This window comes from Beta vulgaris, chromosome 3, assembly GCF_026745355.1.
Source record: "Beta vulgaris subsp. vulgaris cultivar EL10 chromosome 3, EL10.2, whole genome shotgun sequence".
NCBI lineage: Eukaryota > Viridiplantae > Streptophyta > Magnoliopsida > Caryophyllales > Amaranthaceae > Beta > Beta vulgaris.
In genome coordinates this window covers 3,298,765-3,317,477 of record NC_079204.1, presented here as the reverse complement: position 1 = coordinate 3,317,477, position 18,713 = coordinate 3,298,765, and the positions used below count along the sequence as shown (strand labels likewise).

The 18,713-nt window shown below is 36.0% G+C and overlaps 3 protein-coding genes across 4 annotated transcripts; all 3 read right to left on the bottom strand.

Annotated features, from left to right (window-relative positions):
- Positions 1-313: 313 nt before the first annotated feature.
- Positions 314-4,703, bottom strand: LOC104883333 (G-type lectin S-receptor-like serine/threonine-protein kinase At1g67520). Of its 2 annotated transcripts, XM_010667830.4 has the most exons (7): positions 3,087-4,677; positions 2,524-2,727; positions 2,221-2,429; positions 1,926-2,136; positions 1,397-1,634; positions 940-1,090; positions 314-870 (listed from the first exon to the last, which is right to left on the bottom strand). In XM_010667830.4, the coding sequence occupies exons 1-7, from the start codon at positions 4,282-4,284 to the stop codon at positions 559-561; spliced, it is 2,523 nt and encodes an 840-aa protein (XP_010666132.1). In that variant the 5' UTR covers positions 4,285-4,677; the 3' UTR covers positions 314-558. The 2 variants fall into 2 exon arrangements, with proteins under 2 accessions (XP_010666132.1, XP_057249466.1); XM_057393483.1 differs by lacking the exon at positions 940-1,090 and having other exon boundaries at positions 687-870; positions 3,087-4,703.
- A 1,934-nt stretch (positions 4,704-6,637) lies between these two features.
- LOC104883362 (G-type lectin S-receptor-like serine/threonine-protein kinase At1g67520) lies at positions 6,638-10,491 on the bottom strand. Its single transcript, XM_010667871.4, has 7 exons — positions 9,203-10,491; positions 8,772-8,990; positions 8,470-8,678; positions 8,180-8,390; positions 7,716-7,953; positions 7,342-7,492; positions 6,638-7,251 (listed from the first exon to the last, which is right to left on the bottom strand). The coding sequence occupies exons 1-7, from the start codon at positions 10,431-10,433 to the stop codon at positions 6,940-6,942; spliced, it is 2,571 nt and encodes an 856-aa protein (XP_010666173.1). The 5' UTR covers positions 10,434-10,491; the 3' UTR covers positions 6,638-6,939.
- Positions 10,492-11,317: 826 nt separating this feature from the next.
- On the bottom strand, positions 11,318-18,486 carry LOC104883332 (granule-bound starch synthase 1, chloroplastic/amyloplastic). Its single transcript, XM_019247354.3, has 14 exons — positions 18,118-18,486; positions 15,702-16,052; positions 14,950-15,030; positions 14,752-14,850; positions 14,560-14,649; positions 13,903-13,966; positions 13,411-13,511; positions 13,222-13,331; positions 12,886-13,129; positions 12,621-12,797; positions 12,336-12,527; positions 12,140-12,226; positions 11,810-11,938; positions 11,318-11,702 (listed from the first exon to the last, which is right to left on the bottom strand). Exons 2-14 carry the CDS (start codon positions 16,032-16,034, stop codon positions 11,586-11,588), a joined length of 1,824 nt encoding a protein of 607 aa, XP_019102899.1. The 5' UTR covers positions 16,035-16,052; positions 18,118-18,486; the 3' UTR covers positions 11,318-11,585.
- Between the last annotated feature and the right edge of the window lie 227 nt (positions 18,487-18,713).

The window sequence follows — 18,713 nt, the reverse complement described above, 5'->3', positions numbered from 1 at the left end:
AAAAAAGCATGAGAGTTGAGACCTAACCTTTTATGGGCTCTCCTCTTGCAAAAAATTCTCTTTAGATGCATGTCAGTATATATATATATATATATATAATTATATATATATATAATATATATATATATATATATATATACATATATATATATTTCAAAGGTAAGATAAAGTCCCTTGCAAGGAAGGGGGGAAATTGGGAATATCTCATCGCAAGGGGTGAGACTCGATCCCTTGACCTCTGGGATCGGAGGTGATGCCAATACCACTAGGCTATCACCTACTACTTGATGCATGTCAGTATATACTGTCGAACTGAAAATAAGGTATTAAGGTGTAATGGAAGGATAAGGCAACCAACTAGTTTAGCTGAAATGACAATCTCAACTTAATTTATTGTGAGACATTGAAAGTTTGCCTTTAGGATGCATAATGCATGTCACGATATTGGTATTGTAGTAATAATAATAGAGGATGCTCATACAACCATCTCAAGCACTTGGTCACTCGGGTAATTTTTGACTAATAATAATCAAAGTAATGTTGTAGAATGGCATAGTGTTACCGAGCTTCCATATCCGAAATTGATGCATCATTCAAGGAACCCTGCTCTAGATCATATTGGGGATGCTCTGCCTTTGTTAAACCTTTGTCTATAAAAAATGCAGGTTTGTTTGGTTTAGGGAGTTGATTATCCTCACTAGCGATCATGGTTACGACAGTTGCCATGGTGGGTCTATCTTCTGGGTTTTCTTGCACGCATAAGAGACCGACATTGATGCACTTCATTGCTTCTTCATGGTCATTATTGTTCAAAATCGAGGTTTTGTCAATCAGCTCGGAGCTTCTGTTCTCTGTCCACAACTCCCATGCCTGAAAAAAACATGATTCAATGATATAGAAAGCTGACGAAGGGAGTTTCAGTGTGAGTCTAGAACTTACATATCCAATAAGGTTGAGTGAGCGGTCTGAGCTGTAAGATTCATTGTTCTTCTTACTGCTGATTATCTCTAACAATAATACCCCAAAGCTGAAAACATCGGACTTGATTGAAAAATATCCGTCCATTGCATATTCTGGAGGCATATAACCGCTGCGCCGAGAATGTTTAATGCATAGTGAAATAATGTCATAGTCCAAAAAGAGAAAGATCCCACATCAAGTATTCTACCCAAGAAAGAATAGTCACATTCTAGCCAACCCTTTCTGATTAAATTTCCTTCATAATAGTTGTCTCCTTCTTATCCTACTCTCCATAATTCAAAGGAAGTATGAAGGGAATTTAAACCTTAGTTCATTTCTATCTTAGAAAACATGGCCAAGTTTTTTGGAAACATCTTAAAATGGTATACAGGACTATTACTTCTGAACTAATTAAAGGAGTATTTACTTTACTTACAGTGTCCCAACAACTCTTAGGGTATTTGCTCCTGATTCATCATGCCGAAAGAGTCTCGCCATTCCGAAATCCGAGATTTTTGGATTCATTTCCTGGTCTAGTAATATGTTTCCTGTTTTCAAGTCTCTGTGAATTATCTTCAATCTTGAATATTTGTGAAGGTATAGGAGTCCTTGAGCTACCCCCTCGACGATTTTGAAACGCTTCTTCCAATCAAGGAGCAGGTTTCTGCCTCGATCTGTCTTGGACCAAATAAGAGTTACAAAAAAATATGAATGTTTATAAGGGGGTTCCGGAGTCCATAATGACTGGAACAGAGGGTTTTGTGTAAATCGGGTGTATGGTATACAACGAGCTTAATCACTCCAAATCACATAAAAGTCGACTTTGTACCTGAGTGAACTTATTTTTTATGATCTGGTCGTCGTTAAACTATTGCACACTCTATAATACACCCTTGTATAAAAGTTTTTGTGTAACTAGAAAATCGCTAAAAGAACTAACAGGAGAATCTATGATTCCCACTTACCATTTAGGAAATAATCTAAGCTTTTGTTATGCATGTATTCATAGACAACCATCTTCTCTCCTTGCTCAATGCAGTACCCAATGAGCTTAACGAGATTGGTGTGTTGTAATTTGGCAACGAGCTTAACTTCATTCATGAACTCCAATCTACCTTGCTTTGATGTTTTTGAAAGCCTCTTTATTGCTATTTCTTGATTATTAGCTAATATCCCCTGGAATTTTAAGTTCAATTTCTTTAAAGCTTTGACTTGAAAAGAGAAATATCATGGATTGAGCATTCAAAAGTTTTCAACTACCTTGTAGACTATCCCGTATCCACCTCGTCCAATCTTATTTGAAGATGAGAAGTTATCAGTTGCTTGAACCATGCTTCCGAAACTGAACACTTGTATTCCATGGTTTCTCTTGCCAATTGTGAGCTTTCTTTTTCTTTGAAGTCTTTTAGAGTGTCCAGCACTGGAACCTAGACCAGTAAGTGACATCCTCTCCTCAGTCTGGCTTGCTCCTATATAGCATGAGATAAAATCGAGTTGCATCAGTGAAAAATCACGAATGGGTTCTTTAAGGTTTAGCGAGTTGTTCAGTTTATCAGAACTCACCAGCTGTTTCGATGCTGCTCTGAAGGCGATCATATAACTTTGTGAGACATGTTGTGAGGCGTTGCTGTACAACATAACCTAGCAGGTAAAAAAATCGTGCTAGTTTGTGCAATGTCCTCTTGGCTAACCATCCTATTGAGAGGAGCACAAGAAAGCTACCTGTTGCTACTATAAGCCACATCCACCACAATGATCTCTTTCTGTCTGTAACAAAATCAATTATTCATAGTCAAAGCGACGTTTTTGGTAGAATTGAAGGTATCACAAATATTAGACATCAGCATAGGCTGCACAGAATATAAAATACTAACATGATGTTGCATCAAAGCAAGGTCATCTACTTAGACTCTATTTGGTTTGACGGAAAATTGCCCCGTCCCAACTCAGGATATCACCCAAAAGGCAAAAGGGCGTCCTACAAGTTTACATTCTACTTTTTCTCCACTTCTTTTCTCAAGAATTGAGATTTACACCTGTCTTGCTGGGTAGAAAACATTTTCAATAGATGTGAATAGCACATTCTATTGGACTCTACCTCTATGGAGAAAGTTTTTCATAAATACCTCTGAAACTGTGTCTTCGAAAATACAACGTCCTCGGAGAAGCATATCCATCTTCTCTCAACTGTGTAAGATTACTCCAAAGCTCACACCCGGTCTGATTGGGGTAGATAAAAGTATAAGCAACACAAGAGCAGTTGTAAAAGCATTTATCTTCACAATCAACCATACCCAATAGTTGGTTTCCATTGTCATACTTGAACCCTTCAGATAGCGCATAACCCCTGCTGCTGTCGAACCAGCTATCGATCCGGCATCCTGGCAGCTTCTGCTCCACACACCCTGCTTGGTAATTTTTGTGTCTTTTACAGTCAACAATACTGGTCAAAGATGATTGTGATCCTTTCGATGTCGAACGCTGAAAATTAAGTACTTCTCCTTTCTGATCTATCTGATACATAGGGAAACTATTGTCCCACCAGGTATTCTCTGCAGACAAAGTGAAGTATGTTTCATCATCATTTGAGACATAATCAAACTTATACAAGTAGTCTTTGAGATTTGGAAATTTTCCATTTTTCCAAACTCCACTCCTCCATTGAATTTCCCCTCTTTTCCACATGATCAACTGGCTGGTACCATTAGGGTCTACTCCAAGTGTGAAAGCTCCTGTTGCAGGTAACTCATCACTTACCCATGAAGTCAAAGACCAATTTTGCCCTCTTTTGAGGTTGAAGCCTAGTCTCATCCCCAGAAGAAGTGTTTCAGTTGGATAATCAAAGCTCTGCCATAAGATTTCGTGTCCTGCCGAGCCATCTGAATTCATTTCTCGTAATACAAAGTTGCCGGTATCTGTGAGCACAGCAACTCTTCTGGCAACTCCTCCACCGGATTTGAATATCATGTGTGTCAAATCTTTGTCTAAGATCTTCAAATCACCATTCTTTTCAATTTTAAGTGCTCCAGAAATCTTAGAGACGGGTTTGTTTCGGTTGGCAATCCACACTGGTCTTTTAGCTACATCATAAGTGTACCAGATTCCGATGTAGCTAATCTGTGTATTTTCTGGGTTAAAGTATCCAATTGTCTGCTTGCCTTCTGGGTTGATGAATCCTAATGTGAAGACTTTTCCTGCTGAAACTAAAAACTCACCGTTGTTAAGCTGATAGCTTTGTTTTAAGGTGTCTGTAACTGCATAAGAAGATATCATACAGCAGCAGAAATAAAAGTAGCAGAAGTTGTTCTGCTTCTTCAGAGCCATTGGTGGCTCAACTGCCCAAGAGAGAGATTATTGTCACTGAAAGTTGAAAATACGTTTTGCAGACTTTGTGGACTTGGACTTTTTTTATTTTTTGACAATGGGTAAAACAATAAAGAAAAGAGGAATTGTTAACCCTTTCTAGCCTTAATACAAGAAACATATTGAAAACTACTTGCAATAGATTTGATCTCTCTAACTATTGAGTCTATCTTCTTATTTGTTGTCTCATTTTTGCGGAGAGCTTGAACTACCTCCAAATTGTCAGTTTTGATTACTAGGTCAGAGCATCTCCATCTCATATCTTTCACTGCTTGCAAGATTGCGTAAGGATTCTAGTTGCATTCTCCTCTCTTGAGTCAGAGGTGATATTCTTCCACGCTATTGCTGCTTGCCGTGGACTTGGACTTGTCTACTAGTAAAGACTTAAGAGACAAGTCCTGGTATGAAGTGGACCAATCTATTTTTGATACTTTGGATTTGTAGTCTGGCGCTCCAAATAACCGAGCAAGCGGTCTTGCTCTAAAGATAATAAAACTGGGCCCTTTTTCGTCCTCTTAGAATAGTATTATATAAACCTTATACTTCTATCTCCATATGTAGTAATCTTTACTACTCCTCACGATAATAAAATTGTTTTTGCATTGCCTGTTGGCGTAACTAATACATTGTTAGTAAAGCATGTTAAAATTTGTGTGTTTATTTCTTAGTTGTTTATTGCATTCATTCCAACTGTTTAGCAATTGATGACCCGTTTTGTCAAAGAAAGGCTACTATTATTGAGCTATGAAGCATGGAAAAGGGTAAAGGCAGTGAACTAAGGTCTCAATCAATATAGAACGACACATGGATAATCTTTTTTACAACAGATTGTAAACTTTTTTTTTTTTTTTTTGACATAAGATAAACTTATTAATAAAACTGAATTACAACCTAGGAAACATACTAACCAAACATAAGGAAATAATCTTGAACATGATTAGTTACTAAAACAGGGGGGAAGGGGCATAACATTTTTTCCGACAAGGATAACAGATGTCCTCAGTAAAGCAGGATGGACTTCGCTTGAGTCCAATGCGCACCCTGCAAAACAAAGGGTTAGAAAAAGAGGTACTTGGACGCTTTACCGTATTATGTTGGCTTTTGGAGTGCACACGAAAGGAGATTTTCATCTTGCTGGTAGACTGATTGTTGACCCGTGAAGTAGACTTTGACGGCGAACAAAAGGAGGTGCTTGGAGGTACTAACAAAGAGATGCAAGACGACTTTTCGGAATCCATACTTGTAGCCGCTACATCGGGGCTGAAAATTGGAGTTTGTTTACACTGCTCGTACCCTTCCACAGGGGAGTGTCTCATCTCCATGGGTGTATGGTAAGCTATAGTCGTGCTGCAATCCATCCTTTGTGATGGATTCACAGTTCGGATGCTGATGGTTTGGTTTTGGGAAGAGCAATGGTAATACAAGGTTCTCTCCGCTGACGAGGGGGTGATATGCAGATAGGTGTCTTGCGCTTTCCGATTTGAAAATCGAAATCAGGACCCTGTAGATTTCGTTTTTTCCCAGAAGTAGACTCCTGAAGTAGAAACTTTAATGTCGTGATCTGTTCCAACGACATTCATGGTCACCTTCTCTGAGATTGTAACCTAAATGCAAATATATTTGTAGTTTTTTTTTTCTCTCAATCAATAAAATAATAGTAGTTTACCAGTATTGAATTTGACATAACAAACATAATGATAATAAATTAATAATTCTTTCTTCAAATTTATTTATTGATACATCAATAATCAAGCAAACATGAATATTTAGAATATCTCATCTTAATTTTTGTTTTGAGACATTGAATGTTTGCCTTTATAGTAAGGAACCATTGTTAGGGCTCGTTTGGTTGAAGTTGGGAAGTATAACTACCCATGAATTTGCATTTCCCATGAAATTTTATTTTCTAGAAATTACATTTTTTTGTTTGGTTGTACATGGGAAATTCTATTTCCCATGGGAACTTTCACTTACCTAGGGGGGTCTAGGTAAGTTATTTCCTCCATTTTGTAGGAAATAGAACTTCCTAGGAAGTTTTACTTCCCATGTTTTTGCCAAACAAACAACAATACATTTACTTATTTCCTAAAAATTTTAATTTTCCATGTATTTAAAGGTTAACCAAACCAGCTCTAATAATTATATAAAGTTCTCATTTTATGAAACGTCTCATACAATGTATTGCCTTTTCTATATAGAGCCTTTGGATAAATTGGATAAAGCACAACACTAACGTAGTAGTAGTAACTAGTAAATATTCCTTTTGTCTTTTTTTAGTTGTTACATTTGTTTTTTTTTTACGGTTCACGAGATGTAACTTTAAACATCAATATCTTGAATTACATATATGAAAAAATTATAAAAATTATATATTTGAAAAATACAAATTGGGATTAATCAAACAAGATCCAACATTATTATGTTTTTCCGTATGTATATAAATTTAAAGACAGTCAAAGTTATCATGTGAATAATGCCCACAGTCAAAATGTAGCAACTAAAAAAAGACGGAGGCGGACAGGCAGTAGTGGTTGCTCTCACAACCATCTCAAGCACTTGGTCACTCGCTATTTCGAGTAATACTCATCAAATTAAATGTTGTAGGATGACATAATGTTACCGAGCTTCCATCTCTGAGATTGATGCATCATCCAAAGAACCCTGCTCTAGATCATATTGGGAATGTTCTGCCTTTGTCAAATCTCTGCCTATAAAAAATGCAGGTTTCTTTGGTTCAGGGAGTTGATTAGCCTCACTAGCGATCATAGTTACGACAGTTGACATGGTGGGTCTGTCTTCTGGGTTTTCTTGCACGCATAAAAGACCGACATTGATGCACTTCATTGCTTCTTCATGATCACGATTGCCCAAAATCAAGGTTTGGTCAATCAGCTCTGAACTTCTGTTCTCTGTCCACAACTCCCATGCCTGAAAAACATGATTCAGTATCAGAAAGCTCATAAAGCTGTAGTTTTGACAACAGTAGCTTGAGTTTTACAGTGTTAGTCTGGAACTTACATAGCCAATAAGGGGAAGTGGGCGGTCTGAGCTGTAAGATTTATTGTTCTTCTTGCTGCTAATCATCTCTAACAGTAATACCCCGAAGCTGAAAACATCAGACTTGACTGAAAAGTATCCATCCATTGCATATTCCGGAGGCATATAACCGCTGCATGCACCAGAATGTTTAATGAAATGGAGAAGAAATGTTCATGATCAGAAAGGAGGGAAATAAACTATATAACTTGCAGTAACATCAGAAAGTATGTTTGGATTTTGAGTCTAGTTTATTTATATCTTGGAAAGAAAACATGACAAGTAATTCCGGACATCCAAAAATAATTTATGTGACTATTACTTCTGAAACCAAAAGGAGTATATACTTTACTTACAGTGTCCCTACGACTCTTTGGGTATTTGCTCCTGATTCGTCTTGCTGACAGAGTCTTGCCATTCCGAAATCTGAGATTTTTGGATTCATTTCCTGATCTAGTAATATGTTTCCTGTTTTTAAGTCTCGATGAATTATCTTCAATCTTGAGTATTTGTGTAGGTATAGGAGTCCTTGAGCTACTCCCTCGATGATGTTGAAACGCTTCTTCCAATCAAGAAGCAATTTTCTGCCTGGATCTGTCTTGGTCCAAGTTAAGACTTATAAGGGGTTTGAGAGAGAGTCCATAACAACTAGAACAATAGGTCTTATGTAAATCAAGTCTATAATATGCAACAAGGTCACATTAGAATCGAACCATTTTGGGGGTGACTAAACCCCCTGTTGTAGACTCCCATTGTATACAAGTTTGTGCGACTAGAAATATCTTCAATAAGCGTTAGGAGTATCTAAGATGTCACTAACCATTTAGGAAGTAATCCAAGCTTTTGTTATGCATGTATTCGTATACAACCATCTTCTCTCCTTGCTCATTGCAGCACCCAATGAGCTTGACAAGATTGGTGTGTTGTAATTTGGCAACAAGCTTAACTTCATTCATGAACTCCAATTTACCTTGCTTTGATGTTTTCGAAAGCCTCTTAATTGCTATTTCTTGATTATCAGCTAATATTCCCTGATGTTCAAAGTGCAATTTCTTTAATGCTTTGCCTGAAATAAACTGTTGGATTGAGCATTTGAAAGTTTTTTATTACCTTGTAGACTATCCCATATCCACCCTGTCCTATCTCATTTGAAGGCGAGAAGTTATCGGTTGCTTGAACCATGCTTTCGAAGCTGAACACTTGCATTCCATGGTTGTTCTTGCCAATTCTGAGCTTTCTCTTTCTCCCGAACCTTTTAGAGTGTCCAGCACTGGAATCTAGACCAGTAAGTGATATCCTCTCCTCTAATCGGCTTGCTCCTGTATAGCACAGAATTCAAATGAGTTGCATCAGTCAAAAATCACCAAATGGTTCTTCAAGGTTTAGTGGCTTCTTCAATTTTCAGAACCCACCAGCTCTTTTGCTGATGCTATGAAGACGAACATATAACTGTGTGAGATATGCTACGAGGCTTTGTTGAACATCATAACCTAGCACGCCGACACATTGTGCTAGTTTGAGAAGTGTCCTCTGCATGTAATAACCTAACCATGCTGTTGAGAGGAGCAGCAGGAAGCTAGCTGTTGCTACTATAAGCCACACCCACCACAAGGATCTCTTTCTTTTGTTTTCTGTAACAAAACCATATACTCAATTACTTGATAATTAAAGCAACAGTTATAGTAGAATTGGAGGTATCACTAATAAAAGACTTCAGCATAGGCTGCATAGCATATAAGATAACAAATATAATGTTGCAGTAAAAGCAAGGTCATTCACTTAGATTCTGTTTGGTTGGAAACAGAAACCCTGTAACTTTATGGAAGAAGTTTGTAAATAATACCTCCGTATTCTTGTTGGATGTACAACTCCCTCTGAGAAACATATGGATATGGATCTTGTACTAATTGTGTAAGATTACTCCAGAGCTCGCACCCGGTTCCATTTGGGTAGATAGAAGCATAAGCAACACAAAAGCAGTTTTTCAAGCACTTATCTTCACAATCAGCCATACCCAAAATTTGGTTTCCCTTACCATACTGTAACCCTTCAGATAGTGCATAACCCCTGCTGCTGTAGAAGAAGCTATTGTTCCTGCATCGCGGCAGCTTCGGCTCTAAACACCCTGGGTAGGGGAATGATTTGCAATCAACTACAGTGGTCAGAGTATTCTCTGATCTTTCTGATCTCAAGTATTGTGGTCTACTCGATGTAGAGCTCTGAAAATGAAGTACTGCACCTTTGTGATCTATTTGATACATCGGGAAACTGATGTACCGCCACTGCCAGGTGCTCTCTGCAGACAAAGTAAAATATCTTTCATCATCATTTGAGACATAATCAAACTTATAAAGGAAGTCTCTAAGATTTGGAAATTTCCCATTTTTCCAAATTCCGCTTTTCCATTGAATTTCCCCTCTTCTCCAGATGATCAACTGGCTAGTACCATTTGGGTCGAGACCAAGTGAGAACGACCCTGGTGCCGGAAATTTATCACTTACTCTTGAAGTCAAAGACCATTTTTGGCCATTTTTGATGTTAAATCCTAGTCTCATTCCAAGAAGAAGTGTGTCAGTTGGATAATCAAAGCTCTGCCATAAGACTTTGTCTCTTGTGGAGTTATTTGAGTTAAGCTCTTGTAACACAAAGTTTCCGGTATCTTGAAGCATAGCAACTCTTCTAGCGACCCCTTCACTGGATTTCAATATCATGCGTGTCAAACCTTTGTCTATGATCTTGAAGTCACCATTGCTGTCAATTTTAAGTACTCCAGAAGTTTTAGAGATGGGTTTGTTTCGGTTCGCAATCCACACTGGTTTCTTAGATTGGTCATAAGTGTACCATATTCCTATGTAGCAAATCTGTGCATTTTCTGGGTTGAAGTATCCAATTTCCTGCTCTTTTTGTAGGTTGAAGAATCCTAATGTGAAGACTTTTCCTGCTGAAACTAAAAACTCACCATATTTTAGTTGATCGCTTTGTTTTAATGTGTCTGTTTCTGCATAAGAAGAGATTATGCAGTAACAGAAGCAAATATACCAGAAAGAGTGTTGTTTGAGTTTCCTCAGAGCCATTGGTGGTTAAACTTGCCCAAAACAGATATGTTCTTAATAAGATATATTCCATGAAATGGTCTTTGTTAAAAAACTGATAGTCTTTAACTAACTAATACTTCCTCCGTTCCATAATAAGTGAAACATAGGGATTGGCACAAGATTTAATAAACATCACTTTCAAAAGCCAAAAAGTCATAAAATACCCTTTTATTATCAAAAGGAGGAGAGAGAAAAGCAAACCATATAAGTTTGTGATGGGCACTCTTGTCATTTTGCCACTTTCTTTTATCCATTTAAGGTATGTTTCACTTATTTTGCAACGTTCTAATATAGTAAGTGTTTCACTTATTATGGAACGGAGGAAGTATTAATTAATATGATTCCTGATGTCATGAAAGACCATTAGTATTGACCAGTTGAAATGTCAAGGAGCGTCGGCGGATCATTCAACTGGGTTCAATAGTGAATCCGGAGAAAGAAGAGACAAGAAAAATTCTGGAAAAAATAAACTGCGGTGTGGAATCATAAACTAATAAGTTAGATTCTTCATTTTACCTCAAATACGCATATCGCACATTTGACACTTTGAAATGGGGGTAGATACTTGAAGACCCATTTTATGCCGAAATCGTGAAATTCATTCGTAAAATAAACGAATCGGATGCTTAAAAATGTGCTTGTACTGATACAATTATATACAAGTATGTGAGTTCGAGCGACATAGATATAAACTTTGACCTTCTTATATCATTTTTATACAAGAAAATATAGCTGGGTTTAATCTTGTTCAACTCGTCTGAATATATATTTCAAAATACAATTATTCTTTTAATAATAATTACTTATAAAACAATAATAAGATACGTTACTATATATGCTCAAAATTTATGCGTTAAAGTCTGTTTGGTACAAGTAAAAAAAATAGGAAGTAATATCATATTAGTATTCAATATGGTATAAACACAAATATATAATAATTTATAATTCAAATTTTATTTTATTGACAATATCAAGCATCAAACAAACATGAATAACACAAGAAGGCTTTAGAAACAGCCTTTTTGCAAGGCATCATTACATTATGTATAAATTTTTAGGCAAACTATAGTACAAAATATCAACCATATTATTCCATAGGAGTTGCATATCATTCTTTGATCATCCATGTACTTAAGGAGTGGCAATGTTCTCCCTAGCAAGAGGAGTGATTTCAATGCCTTCGATTCCTGGTCTACTACCAGCAACCTCCAGACTAAGCAGCAGATTCTCCCATTTCTTTGCAGGTTCCTGCTCATAAAACAAAGTAAAATCAAAGTTAGTACTATGAAAAATGAGGTTTTCAACCAAGGGTGAGTGTATTATATACTGAAAAGTGATCACATAGCATATCCCACCTTCCATGAGAAATCTTGTGCCATACAGTTTGAGATCATCTCTCTCAATGCCGGAGTTCCATAGGTCGCTAGCGCCCTCTTCACCGTTGTTACAACAGCTGCTAGATCAGCAGGATCTACCATGTCACACTGTATCAATAAAAAGCAAAAAAGAGGTCAGTTCTTCAGAGTTTGAGAATCTAAAAGTGGACTAGCCTGTTCACTTGATTTTTAGTGATTAGAATGGTTTTTGCTCACTGAAACTTGAAACTGATCTTTCAAGTTGAAGTGAATAAGGCCTAATTAGCATTTGCGAAATGAAATAGTTGTTGTTTGTTCATTGATCATTACATTTGCACTGAAACGGCCCATGTGGAATCCGGTATAACCTTCCCTTACAGTATCGACAAGTCCACCAGTTGATGCCACCACAGGAACCTGAATGAAACTTCAAGGATTTAGTCATCTAGTTGATGAATGTATTAAGGGAAGAACTAAGAAGAAATCAATATCACATATAAATCCATTGCATGAAGGTGTTACTCACCGTTCCATAACGCATTGCAAAGAGTTGAATAAGCCCACAGGGCTCAAATCTGCTAGGAACCAGCATGAAATCGGCTCCTGCTATGATCATATGAGCTAAGGGCACGTTGAATTTCGTTACTCCTCTCGCCTTTTCTGGGTAGAGAGCTTCTAGCTGTTCTATCTGATTCTCCATACTTCTCTTTCCTGTCCCCTATTTTCCCAAACAAATGATCATGAAGACATCAGAAGAGATGGTTAAGATAAGAATATATATGGGGATCTTTTGGGTAAGAATTGATCTTACAAGAACAATAATCTGCACATTTTCTTTGATGAAATGAGGAATTGCTTCTGCAAGAATGTCTGAACCTTTCTGCTCTTCAAGCCTGCCTATAAAACCAATCAAAGGGATATTTCTATCCACAGGTAAACCAACTTCTGCTTGAAGTGCTTCCTTTATAAGATGCTTCGCATTAACAGCCTGAAATCAAAGTTACAGTTGCAATTAATATGAAACTTCCAAATAAGGGAAACGTTGCAATTAAAAAAGAATGGAGGAAGTAACCTACAGTTGTTATATCATAATTGGTACCAATGTACTTGTCAGTAGTAGGATTCCATTCTTGTACATCCATGCCATTTACTATGCCAGTAATTCCAGTCATCCGAACTACATTATCGAGCTCCACACCTCTCTCAACACCCGATACAACCTCTTGCGCGTAGTTGGGACTCACAGTTACTACGCGGTCTGATTCTAAAATACCCGCTTTCATCCAGTTGATTTTCCTTCCTTTTACAGGTTTATCATACCTGCAAAACATAACATTAGATCTGAACTTGATGTCTTGATCTTCTTAATCCATGGAATTGAAGCAATTTTCTCAGGGTAAGATGTACTTTACCCGTCCACAAAATCGAATAGTGGCTTTAACTCTTGAGGGAGATTAAGACGGGGATAATCTGACACGGAAAATCTTCCTTGATATACCATATTGTGAATGCAGAAAGCAACCTGAAGTTTTAACCATATGAAAGTAAACTCTCCAAATTATACATCATAACCAAGAAGTTTCCCTAGGTAAAAGACTTACCTTAGCATTTCTGTAGATACCTCTTGGCTGGTATACACTCTTAAGGTAGCATGGGAGAAGAGCAGTATGCCAATCATTGGCAATGAAAACAACATCTTCACCTGCATATATAGAGTACACAATGAGCATCTCTTTCTTGAGCTGCTTTTACAGGAATTATTCGAACAATGCGCGAAAGCATCAAATAGTTAGGCCATGTTCACCATACATGATCTTCATGAGCTGAAGTGATCATTTCTAATTAGAACCGATTTTTGCTGCTAAGAACTGATTTTTACTGAACATAACCCTTTGTTGATAATTATTATTGATTAGAACTGATTTTTGTACATTTATCAATGTTATTGTCATTTGCAGTCAGTGGATTAAACATGTTAAAACTGATTTATGTAGTTCATAACTGATTTGTACTAATAAAAACTGATTTTTCTTATCAAAATTGTTTTTTACTGAATCTGAATGTATATGACAAGTCAGTTTGAAGTCATTTACCGTATGGTCCAGAGTACTGTGGGTTGTTGTTGAGATTCAGAACTCTTGGTGCCTCCAAAGCTGCCTGTATCACAGGTTATGTAATATAAGCTACACTGATTAAAGTTAATAGTTTTTGCTTTACCAACATCAGTTTCAGGGGATTAGATTCAGATTAGGATTAGAGTATCATTAGGGTTGTCTTAAACAATGTTGTCACCTTGATTGCACCCACTTAAATGAGAAATGAGTCACTGACACAATTTTGAAGTAAATACTACTTTTGGAGATACAATTCATGCCAATTTTGTCAATATAAAGTATAATGGATACTTACTAGGTTTCTTGAGATGCGATGAAAAGTATGTTTCTAGATAAAATACATTTCTAGACCAGATAGGCAGATACCATCCATTTTTCGGATCCAAATTCTTTATGGCAAAAAAAATGCAAAAAAAAATGAAACAAATCCTTGAATAAAAACGGATTTATTGGGTAGTGGAAACAAAACTTTTCCTTAAGATTCTCTCAAATAGAAATAGAGAACGAAGTAACTAGAAAGATTGTTCGAATCCTGTTAGACCTTGTGTCGTGGAATACGTTAAACATCACATTAGATCATAACTCTATAGTGCTTGCTTTAAAGGTGATTAGTTAGGCTACTAATGATCAAATTACCTGGCTTAACAAGCTAAATCGAAGTTGGTTATCTTCATAATCCTCTCCAGCCTTTGGACCATAGAGTTTGGATCCAGTTATCCCCCACACCTGACATGGTTATATATATCACATAAACAGAAGAACTTAGAGTTCTAATTTATCAACTTATAAACATTATATCATGGTTGAGTTTTGAAAAAGTATTGATACCCTTGCTAGGAAAATTGGATGATCAACAAAAACACGGTCAACCCCTCGCTTGTAGGTGTGAAAGTAACGCACTGTTTCAATCCTATCTCCAACTTTTAGCTGCATTTAAGTTAATCAAAACATAATTAATTACAAACTACAAATATTATTACTAAGTATGAGGTAGCTAATTACAATATTGAGCATGCATGTATATACCTCAACTTGAACACTAGTATCCCAACCATCTCTATACTGATCATAGCGAGGAGAAACTGTCATCACACGGTGTCCCCTAGCCTGAAAGACACGCCACCCATTAGATACAAAAAACTTATACACGCCACGTAGCACGTCTATTACGCCTGACATCTTGCTTTATACATTACTAGTCTTACATGCACGCAATGCGTGCGATAATGTGTGATAACAAATGAAGTAGAAAATAAAATTAATTGGGTAGAAAAAACGTGTTTAGATTTTATTTTTTCAAAAAACTTATATTCAGTTTAAATGTCTTACTTTCCCCCCCTTTTTCATTCAAATGAAAGAGTTAGTTATCCTCTAATTTATTTCCTTTTTTTCCTTTTTCTAATTTTTGGTGTCCCCCATGTGTTGCCTTATATAATAGAGATACAATTACCATCTCAACCAACTTATAATCACATTTTAAGTGTCCACATTATTATATTTGTACCTTTTAGATGTTGAGTTTTCCTTAGTACTATATTAATGGGAATGGAAAAAAATGCATATGAAGTTCGAAAACATAATACCAACTCGGGAAAACGCCCGAGTCCAAATACTAGTTATGTGATTATAACAGAGTTGGCTCCTCATAGTACTCTCTCTTATTCTCCATTAGGATATGTTTTGTAAATTAAATTTTACATGATAGCTCCCAACTGTTAGGTTTTCTACCTGGTAACACTTCTTAAAAAAATTTAGTGAAAAAAGAACAAACACGTTACCGCCAATGCAGGGGGAAGACCTCCAAGCACGTCACCAAGACCACCAGTTTTACTCCATGGTGCAACTTCTGCTCCAACAAACACCAACTTCATCCCACAACTTATAACAGATATAGGAGAGCTTTCTTTTCTTAGCTCTTCACTAGAATTTTTCGCATTATTTCTTAATTTAAGCATATCCAAATTATTCTTCAATGATCTTAATCCACTGTGAGTTGGCATCATTTGATTGTTCTTCAACCCGTTGTTTATCAATGTTAATTTCGGATCCGAATTCGCCATACTAGTATTTGAACAGCTAGATATAAAATGAGATGAAGTTACAGTCTCCATTTTTTTTTTTCGTAGTACCTAAAATGACCAAAAACAATCATATATAAACTCACAACATTAACATATAGTTGTATGGTACAATAAAAGTGTAGCAATAAGGTAATAATATAAGGGTAAAGCTATATGCAGCCTTAAGGGCGGTATATAAGAAGCTAAAAATGAAAATAAATTGCATTAATTGATCATTTATAACATCAGTTGATGCAAAAAAAATTCATAAATTCACAACTTATTTCCATTTTAAATAGTGTATTTATGTCTTATATGCAACCTTAAGGACTGCATATAGCATAACCCATAATATAATGTTACAAATCAGTAAGAAATAAAGATTTTCTTACCAGATTAATATATAATGAATATGATCTATAAGAGACTAAAAAACTATATTGTAAATTAAATTTGATTTGGAGATGAAAAAACAATTTATGTACTTGAATTGAGTTTTTGAGAATGTTATGAGATCTAAGTAGAGTTATGAAGCATATTTAAGGAGAGTGTTTTGTGTGGGACCAACGTTGACGTGGCAGCATTAGAAATTCTGATACGTTTTGGAGTTTTTTACCAATGGGGAAATTTGTGAAGAAACTAAAAGCAAATAAATCTGATGCTGGAAATCACCTGAGCTATGAGTGGGTCCCATGATCAAATCACACATTTTACTTTTCAGGAGAAAAATACAGGTTATAATTCAATTTCATTCGTTGGATTGTACACATCAGCTGAGGTTGAGTGTTTTTGGATGTTGGTTTTTCTAGTTTGTAGTTTCAAGGCTTCAGTTTATTATTTGGTGAGGTTGTAAAAGTGTGTTAGAAAAGGTTCATTGATTGGGCTTTTGTTTTTTGATCTATGGATTGTATGACAATATACTATGGGTGCAAATGTGCAATACTAGTCCATGTCTTAACTAAGCTTATTAAATTTCCTCCGTTTCAAATTAAATAAAACAATTTTTAAAAACGGTAATTTCAAATTAAATGCAATATTCCCTTAGTTTTTATGTGGTCCCATTTTCTTACTCCGCATTAACTTAAGGTGTCGTTTGGTTCGCGTAGGAAATAACTTCCTATGAGAATTCTTATTTCCTGGGAAGTTATTTCCCTTGTAAATTCCCTTGGAATTGAGTTAAATTTGTTTGTTTGACATTATAGGAAATTGAATTTCCTAGGAAGTTAATTCCCATGTTTTGTTTGGTTTACATATCTATTTCCCATGGCATTTTAACTACTTTAACTACTTTTATATCAACTTTTTCTTTAAATTTTCTTTGTTCATTTTGAACATAGTAATTTATTTTTGTCTTTCTTGCAAATTTCATAAAGCCACCAACATGAACACTGTGACATAAACAAAAACCTGCTAATTTATTAGCCAAATGTTATACTACCAGAGCTACAAATCCATCTCAATCTATAAAACAAAAAGAAATAAACACAAAGTATAGATATACATCATGTTCCTTAGTACTACTTTCTACAACCATTAACAATTGTATTTAGGAGTTGACTTTCCAATCAACCCATAACATCAACATACCTCCTCTGCGTCACATTTATCATACTCTATAGTTGACAGTAAGATCAATGATCATCGACAACTTTCGGTCATTCAAGAAAACATCCCAAACTAAGTTTATCTCAATCTCATAAAAACTCTAATCATACTTTCCACCATCTTTCTTGTCCTTAAGCTCTCTTGCGTCTGCGGCTTTGCGCTCCGCAAATTATGATTTCAATATTCTATATCTATTTTGTCAACTGTAAGTTCCAATTTAATTTTAATTTTTATAAAGGATACATATTTTCCCAATATCTAACATGAATGTAATGAAAATCACTGTATTTTGATACGATAAAGGTAATTGAGCAAAAAAAAACACCAAATCCCACTTAAAATTAATTAAAATACAAACCTTTTAGTGCTAGAATTTCTGACCCAATTTTCAGAATAAATTTTTTTTGATGTTTTTGGAGCTTATTTATGAGTTGAATATTAGATAAAATCTCAAAAGTATATATAAAAAACACACACACACAATAAAGACTGAATACATATAGCAAGAAAAGGAGAGAGAAGATCAAACCTTGCTTGTGAGATGACGAGAAGGAAAAGATGGAGAATGCAAGATCAAAGTATTGGAGATTGCATGTAAAATGGAGTGTGGGTTGTTACCTTATTGGGTGCAAACCTTCGTAATGAAATAATGAAGGCGGGGAAAAGCGCGCCTTTGCGAAAATAATCAAGGGCATGGTTGTCATTTCACAGCAAAAATAGACACAGGAAATGTAACTCACCGTGGGGGGGGTGGGTGAGTTATTTCCGGTGTTCCGAGGGAAATTGTAATTCCCTTGGAAATCTGAGTTCCTATGCTTTTCATATTTTTAGTCAACCAAACACAACAATATTTGGCCATTTCCTAGGAAATTGTATTTCCAAGGAAATACATGTCCAACCAAACAACACCTTTAGTCACATGCTCTTACTTTTTCCTAATCTCACCCTAAGAAATTTTGTCTTGGAGAATGTGTCGTCCAAATTGTTGCATTTTATTTGGAACAAAAGAAGTATTACCTATGTTTCTTTAAATGCAACATTTCACTACTTAATGTACTCACCGAAAAGGCAAGTATTGCATTTTAAAAAACAAAGGAAGTGTTATCTGAATGTTCACGCCCACGG

Coding starts and splice junctions, on each gene's coding strand:
- LOC104883333 (XM_010667830.4), bottom strand. CDS start 4,284: ATGGCTCTGAAGAAGCAGAACAACTTCTGCTACTTTTATTTCTGCTGC. Junction 2,430..2,523: donor GAGCAGCATCGAAACAGCTG/GTGAGTTCTGAT, acceptor CATGCTATATAG/GAGCAAGCCAGACTGAGGAG. Junction 1,635..1,925: donor CTTAGATTATTTCCTAAATG/GTAAGTGGGAAT, acceptor GGTCCAAGACAG/ATCGAGGCAGAAACCTGCTC.
- LOC104883362 (XM_010667871.4), bottom strand. CDS start 10,433: ATGGCTCTGAGGAAACTCAAACAACACTCTTTCTGGTATATTTGCTTC. Junction 8,679..8,771: donor TAGCATCAGCAAAAGAGCTG/GTGGGTTCTGAA, acceptor TGTGCTATACAG/GAGCAAGCCGATTAGAGGAG. Junction 7,252..7,341: donor CACTTCCCCTTATTGGCTAT/GTAAGTTCCAGA, acceptor CATGTTTTTCAG/GCATGGGAGTTGTGGACAGA.
- LOC104883332 (XM_019247354.3), bottom strand. CDS start 16,034: ATGGAGACTGTAACTTCATCTCATTTTATATCTAGCTGTTCAAATACT. Junction 13,130..13,221: donor CTATTCGATTTTGTGGACGG/GTAAAGTACATC, acceptor TATGTTTTGCAG/GTATGATAAACCTGTAAAAG. Junction 12,227..12,335: donor TTGCAATGCGTTATGGAACG/GTGAGTAACACC, acceptor AGTTTCATTCAG/GTTCCTGTGGTGGCATCAAC.